The 7,500-nt window shown below is 43.1% G+C and overlaps 1 protein-coding gene across 2 annotated transcripts in view; it reads right to left on the reverse strand.

Annotated features, from left to right (window-relative positions):
* Positions 1 to 7,500, reverse strand: part of mdm1 (Mdm1 nuclear protein) — a 14,835-nt gene that overhangs the window by 6,070 nt on the left and 1,265 nt on the right. The window contains exons 3-11 of one of the 2 annotated variants that reach the window (XM_051391734.1): positions 7,446 to 7,500; positions 6,965 to 7,114; positions 6,487 to 6,723; positions 6,318 to 6,455; positions 6,098 to 6,189; positions 5,852 to 5,989; positions 4,919 to 5,080; positions 3,110 to 3,207; positions 2,936 to 3,023 (exon numbers count right to left, since the gene is read on the reverse strand). The exon at positions 7,446 to 7,500 is cut by the window's right edge and continues 45 nt beyond it. In XM_051391734.1, the coding sequence (XP_051247694.1) occupies positions 2,936 to 3,023; positions 3,110 to 3,207; positions 4,919 to 5,080; positions 5,852 to 5,989; positions 6,098 to 6,189; positions 6,318 to 6,455; positions 6,487 to 6,723; positions 6,965 to 7,114; positions 7,446 to 7,500 (1,158 nt within the window). The remainder of the gene's footprint in view (positions 1 to 2,935; positions 3,024 to 3,109; positions 3,208 to 4,918; positions 5,081 to 5,851; positions 5,990 to 6,097; positions 6,190 to 6,317; positions 6,456 to 6,486; positions 6,724 to 6,964; positions 7,115 to 7,445) is intronic. The other variant, XM_051391735.1, reaches the window with a different exon arrangement.

A 7,500-nucleotide genomic window follows, 5' to 3' on the forward strand; every position in this document is an offset into this window, starting at 1 on the left:
AGGGGGTGAAGGTTTGGTTTCACTGAAGTCAGAGAGGTTCTTTAACCACATAAAAAGTGGTGTTAATGCTTTTTATTTACATGCATTTCTACTAAACTATCAATCAATTAATGCACAAATGTCTGTTCCACTTTATTTGGATAGTCTGAATACAGATAATATAGAGTTTATAGAGTCTTTGTAACATTTATTTTGTTATAAAGTATCGGTAGTAAAGACTGAAATATAGTATGAGTCACTAAAACTTCAATTCAATTACACACCATCACTTCTAAATCACAATATTATTGTCCTTATAGCTGGAATCTATAATCATAGAAATTAACGTCTAATCGTTTTTGTGTCGCACTGGTAGCGACGCGTTTTACGTCAACCAGCAATGATTGGTTAGCCAGAGCTGAAGGGCCGTAACCACGGAGTCGTTCAATGTGGCCTCGTTGATTTGCCCTATAAAAGGTGGGGTCAGTCATTGTGGACAAACATGGTTGAGTGTTGATATTGGCTGTGTTCTGTGCGCTCTGTGCGGATTTGAGTGGGTATGTTTGCCCTTGATGCTCATGTGAAATTACTCTGACTCACTTATTTCTCACAAAAGCTGCGCCGGTTAAAATAGAAACACTCCGTCATGCTGACTCGACTTCTATCACCAGCAGCTCAACTTATTTACATGAATACAATACTAAAGTGTCCACACAGACGACCTCTTTTGCTAGAACACAAACATTGACGACACGTGGAACTGACTGCAGCAGAGATTTAACTTCCTCACCCGACTGAGAGAGAGTGGAGAGAGCCGCCTGATCACGCTGACGTTTAACCGCACAATCCTACAGAGCAGCGTTAGATATGGAATCACACCTTCTAAATCTTAGTGCAACAGATCAAAGTGCAATAAATACACCAGCACCTTGATTCTTTTAGTTTCTTAAGCTGCTGTATTGTCAGTGTTAAACATATTGTGCAGCAGGTTGTAGCACTGTGCCCGGTTGAGGATAATAGGCCATGTGTCGTGCTGACTCGTTCTTTATGGGACTGGTTTCCCCATATTTTATCTTGTAATCTTAAATTTCAATCCAAATTCAGGTTCAATAAAACCTCTCTGCTGCTCCATTCATTCCCTCTGAGCGACAAAATTAGCTGTTTTTTTAACAAAGGTTTCTTATACTTATATATAGATTTTTTTTATGCTTAATAAGAGCCTCAGCTTTGATATTACACATTCATTTTCACTATTTCAAGCCATATTTCCATTAGCTTTAAGGTTTCCCTTTATTCAACCTAAAGGCTCAAAGCAGGAATCACAGAACAATGACTGTGAGTTCAAAAACTTTAAATATCAGGAAGAAAAACTAACCGGTTGCAGAATCAGTTTTCCCTGCACAGGTTGAGGGGATGTACTGTATATTACGCAGTTTGTCTGAAGTTGTTTGATGGGTTTTTTTCAGCCGAACTGATGTCAGCTAAAATTCAGAAGATTTCATACAAAGAAAGTCTAAAAGTGCTTCATCTTGCAACATCAGCTGCCGCCCTCCCTCAGCGACACTTTCCACAAGACTGGTGGGAACCTACCTGTGTGTGTGTGTGTGTGTGTGTGTGTGTGTGTGTGTGTGTGTGTGTGTGTGTATGTGTGTGTGTATGTGTATGTGTGTGTGTGTATGTATGTGTGTGTGTGTATGTATGTGTGTGTGTGTGTATGTGTGTGTGTATGTGTGTGTATGTGTGTGTGTGACTAACAGTGAGTTGTTTCCCTGAAATGAACCTCTGTGGTTTCACTGCTAACACTCAGCACTCTGTTTTTCCATCCGCAACAAACGTACACACAGTTTAGCTACCAGACGGGCATTGCGCAAATCCCCTGACTACTACAACCTCACAGAAACTGATCCAGGACCTGTTTCAGGTCAGTCAGATCAACTGTTCCGATGTGCAGGTGGACAGAGGGATGCAGTGTTTAATTTGAGTCCACAAAAGTGGTCAAACCTTCAGTGAATGTGATGATTTACACAAGAAATTACTGAAATATTGGCAACAAATCAGCCTGATTTCAAAGGCTGATGTACAGACGGCTGACAAGTACAGGAAACACCCGAATAAACGCAGAGCTGCCAACTCTCACGCTTTCGCCGTGTGACATACGGTTTTCACACGGTTTTCACACGCACTCACGCCACACATCCAATTTCTCACGCAAAAAAAATCCGATCTTGGGCCGAGACTCGTTCGTTCCTTTTTAAACTCCCCTACGGTAGATGGCGCTCTACCGAGAAAGACAGCGGGAGAAACTACATCGAGAAGTCTGGTGAGAATCTGAGCTGAGAGTATGTAACAATGAAATGTCGTCCAATTGAGTACTCGCTCTCTTAAACTTTAAACTCTTTGTGTGTGCGTGGTGAAAGCAGCAGGAGAGCACCTTGTTCACCTCGTGGTATACTGCATGCTCAAAATATCAGCTCATTGTTTGTTTGTGTGGGAGGCTTATTCACAACATAGGTTAGGTTTCAGTTATCAACCTACAGGTACCTAGGTCCAATCTTAAACACTGGTCTATGAATAAGGCTTTATTGTGATACAGGCAGTCATTTAGGCACAACAATAGTTTTCTGGTTGAATGTTCAGCTCAAGTCTAGAAGGCCCTACAAGTCATGATGCCGAACATGAATCAGAATAAGTTCAGGTATTGCACATCTTTAGCAGACCACCCAAAAATCCACTAGAATGCAGGAAATCACATCTATTTAATCCAGAATGTCCTGAGGGTGGACCTTCAGCTATGTCTGCTTCTCAGAACGTAATCAATATTGTCCATCTCCAGTAGGCCTCCCCACAAACCACCAGAATGCAGGGCACAACATGGTACAACATCAAATGAATTCCAATCCTCTGTTGTGCTGATATCTAACTTCCCATCTGACGCTACATGAGACTGAACCCTGACCTGAAGGGCCTCGCCGTCCGGGGCTCCGCCTTCCTCCAGGATCCTGTAGAGAGGAGAACGAAAGCTGGACTGATACTCTGTCAACATCCTGTCAGACAGACAGACGACGTCATAAACGTAAGGAATTCACAGATACACAATGACAAGCACACACACACACACACAGAAACACACCTGTGTCCTCTCTGCACCTGAGGAGGAGGAGGGGGCGTGGCATCATCAGGTCTGGGGTGGAGCTTCTTCTCTGACTCCTCCCTCCTTTTTTTATTTGCCTGAAGATGAAAACAGGACTGAAAGGAGAATCTATTCTATCTATAAATGTGATGTAATGTTCACAGGTGTGTTTTTATTAGTGTATAATCACCTGAACATAAGAATTATTGAACCTTAGAATGAGTCGTTTTTATTTACAGACACCCCAGGCCCAGAAAGGACAAACCCAACATAGATAGTGCCTTATTTGTGCCTTATTAGTGCCTTATTTGTGGCCTTATTAGTGCCTTATTTGGGGCCCTATTTGTGCCTTATAAGTGCCTTATTAGTGTCTTATTTGTGGCCTTATTAGTGGCTTACTTGTGGCCTTATTAGTGCCTTATTAGTGCCTTATTTGTGCCTTATTTGTGCCTTATTAGTGAATTATTAGTGGCTTATTAGTGCCTTATTTGTACTTTATTAGTGCCTTATTAGTGAATTATTAGTGCCTTATTTGTGCCTTATTAGTGAATTATTAGTGCCTTATTTGTGCCTTATTTATGCCTTACTAGTGCCGTATTTGTGCCTTATTTGTGGATTATTTGTGGATTATTTGTGCCTTATTTGTGGTTATTTGTGCCTTATTTGTGGATTATTTGTGCCTTATTTGTGCCTTATTTGTGGATTATTTGTGCCTTATTTGTGGATTATTTGTGCCTTATTTGTGGATTATTTGTGCCACTGTAGTTTCTCCAGCAGCAGAAGCACTACGCTGTCACTCATATATATTTACAGATTTCTCTACGGCGCCACAAGTGATTAACAAGAGGAAGAATCTCATTATAAAACTCTTTAAAGGTCCGATACTGTAGAAGGTTTCTGGTGGTATCTAAATCTAAAGGTGAGTGTACTTTTGCCTTCAGGATTTCTTTTTACTTTATTCTATTTTATTTTATTTTATATTTTCATGGCTTCTATTCTGCTCTTATTGTTGTATTCTTTATTTGTATATTTAGTTATATTTTGTGTATGACGGCAATCATGTTAGTCTGTCAAACCGCTTTGTAAACTGAAAAGATTAAAACGATCAATCTGTGGAGAAATTAACTCTCTGAATTAAACACGACACATTGTTGAGGCTTCAGGTCTTTAATGTCTGAACGAGGTTTTGGAACCAGTTTCACTTCGGCTCTCTATTGTTTATGTAAAGACTGTTACTGTTGCTGTTCTTACCTTCAGTTTAACACATTCAGTCAGCGTTCAGGTGTCTGGTTACTAAAGTTAATCTACACCTGCCAGCCAGTCAGAACTGAGATTTCTTATTAGACGTGATGCAAATAAAAGTAATTGATTAATGCATAGATATTTTGAATTTGATTTGAAGTTGAGACTTTAAAGCTGCAGCAGGTAACTTTTATAAAAATAACTTTATGTCATATTTGCTGAAACTTTCACTTTTATCCTGATAGTAGAACAGAAACCAGAGCAACCTGATTTTATCTCATATTATCTGTCTCATGTTGAAAGTTATTTTTATAAAAGTTACCTACTGAAGCTTTAAAGTAACTTTAAAGAACAGATTTTTACCCAGAATACAACAGACTTCAATCACAGTGAGGTTCAGTATATTAGTCAGCATCCTGTATTTGTATGACAGGAAAGAAAGTACCTCTGTGTGTGTGTGTGTGTGTGTGTGTGTGTGTGTGTGTGTGTGTGTGTGTGTGTGTGTGTGTGTGTGTGTGTGTGTGTGTGTGTGTGTGTGTGTGTGTGTGTGTGTGTGTGTGTGTGTACCATGTATGCGTGGAACAGCGGGACCCTCTGATGTTCCAGGTGTTTCCGAAGGCGGGGCTCTGAGGGCGGGGCCAGACCCTGGAAGCTGCGCCGATACTCCGTCTCCACGGGAACGGGGTTCGTCTTAAAGGGGGGCACAGATCTGCTGCTTGAGTGGAGCAGCTGCAGGGACGGGGGGGGTCAAATGTCAGCAGTCAGTCACTAATCAATAACATCAAATAACAATGAGGTGACTAATGGAATGACCCATTAAAGCACTTTTACAGCTCGTCAATACAATCAGCAGATAAATCAATAAGTTAACAACCAGTAAACTCATCAGTTGTTCTTCAGTTAAACCAGCAAGAAAACAGTCTACCGCCACCTAGTGGACACACAGCTGAACTGCAGAATATATACAAACAGTAATTCTCAGATATATTCAGTATCACTGCATTGTAGTGTAATGATTTATCACCATGCAGCTGATAGCGTGTACAGTACAGAACTGTTAACAGCACTAGAGAAGCACCGATGTGACTTTTTGTGTCCTGATACCGACTCCGATATCGTTTCTATCTGATCTGACGCCGGTGAACTTTAATGTAACATGAGGTCAGGGATTACCGCGGCACGGAGCCGAGTCAGCCGCCCACAGTGACGCGCTGGATGAATGCAACCGATAGCGGGAAGAGACGAACGACGCCGACAAAGAAACAATCCCTCTGACCCACTTAAAGCTGCCCCGAGGAGGTTTCTTATAAACAAAGAAATGTTCACGTTTCTCACCAACACTCACTGAGTCTATCCTCGAGGTCAATGTTTGGGTGCATGTTCTTCCTCATAAAGAAAGATTCATCCAAACACATCATAAAACATCTTGTAGTAACTGGACTCTCCGTCCTGTATGACGCTGGTGGTATTTATCAATCTGTGGTTGTACTGAGTAGAAACCTGTTCTGCAGTCAGCATTGGGGAAGCAGCAGCTTGAGGTTTCTTCCAGCTGAACTGTCTGTGGTACTCCGACTGCTGACTTCCTGACCTTCGACCTCCAGACCTCAGCCCCGCCCGCCACCGCAGAGCATGCTGGACCTGGAACAGAGGCGACACTGTTACTGTAGTTTAAATGAAGGTGTATTTTACAGAGACACAGCTGCAGCGGAGGAACTAACTCAAGGTCGTAACTCCAATCTGGCTCACCTCATCGGCCGACGGCTGCTGTCCATCAGGCGCTGATGTCAAAGGTCGGCTCGGCTGCGGTTGGCTGTCAAGCTTGGAGGGGCGGGGCTTCGCTGGGGAGACAGAACAACGGCGTTGGCACAAAGCAGGACGATGTGGTTCAACCAGGAGAGTCCGTTATGCAACACAGTCAACAGTCGATAGACGAAGGGGTTGAATGTTGTTTCTAGTTTGTATTTACCAGATTTTCCAGCAGCTCCTGGTTCCACTGATCCAGAGTCTGCAGTAGTTCGTGGTCGGGCTGAAGGTCTTGGGTCTGCAGCAGGTCGTGGTCCTGTTCGAGGTCCTGGGTCTGCAGCAGGTCGTGGTCCTGTTCGAGGTCCTGGGTCTAGCAGGTCGTGTCCTTCGAGGTCCTGGGTCTGCAGCAGGTCGTGGTCCTGTTCGAGGTCCTGGGTCTGCAGCAGGTCGTGGTCCTGTTCGAGGTCCTGGGTCTGCAGCAGGTCGTGGTCCTGTAGGAGGTCCTGGGTCTGCAGCAGGTCGTGGTCCTGCTGGAGTTTCAGGCTGTGCAGGGGATCCAGGGTCTGCTCGTGCTCCAGGAGGTGTTGGAGGTTTTGGCTCCTTCCTGTGGGCTGAGCGGCTCCTAGAGGCTGGTGATGAAGAGGTGGAGAAGAGGGAAGACCTTTAAATATAAATATATATATATTTATATTTATATATATTATATATATTATATATTTATATATATATACTAATACTAATATTAAACAAGATAAATGAATCTTAACAGACGTTGGTAGCTTTAACCGTGGGAGTGTCAATACGCTAACATCACAGAATAAAAGTGTTGGGATGAAACCGAGCCCTGAGTTAGTTATGGAGATTTCCTACCAGCAGGTGGCGCTGTTCGGTGTGCGCGAGGAGTCGGCTCAGCGAGGGAGCGCCGGGGATCTGGTGGAAAGAGCAGCGAGCCGCAGGACTGAGCGAGACCACCAGGACTGAGCCTCTTCCGACGCTGGAAACCGGGTTCTCTGCTGATACCTGAGGGAAAGACGAGTCAAAGAAACAGAAACTTTTAGAATAATAATAATAATACAATTCTTTGTTTTCAGTCCTGGAATCAGTGTTCGAACATCTACTCAGACTTTAAGTTTCTACTGGTACAATAAGGAACTTTGCACTAAGTAAATAATAATAAATACTAGATAGATAAAAACCTGTTATACATTCATACAACTAATAACAACAACAGCTGAGGAGTCATTTTCTGATCCCCTGATTCGGCAGAAGCATCGAGAACAAACTACAAACAGACTGTAAGTCCGTCCGGTCCTCTGCTGTCCAATCAGAGCTCAACATTAAAGGTTCTCACCCATCTGGTCGGAGCGGAGGCCGGCCAATGGCGAGCAGCGCCGAGGAGACACACT

The sequence above is a fragment of the Dicentrarchus labrax genome, unplaced genomic scaffold (assembly GCF_905237075.1).
Source record: "Dicentrarchus labrax unplaced genomic scaffold, dlabrax2021, whole genome shotgun sequence".
Classification (NCBI taxonomy): Eukaryota; Metazoa; Chordata; class Actinopteri; family Moronidae; genus Dicentrarchus; species Dicentrarchus labrax.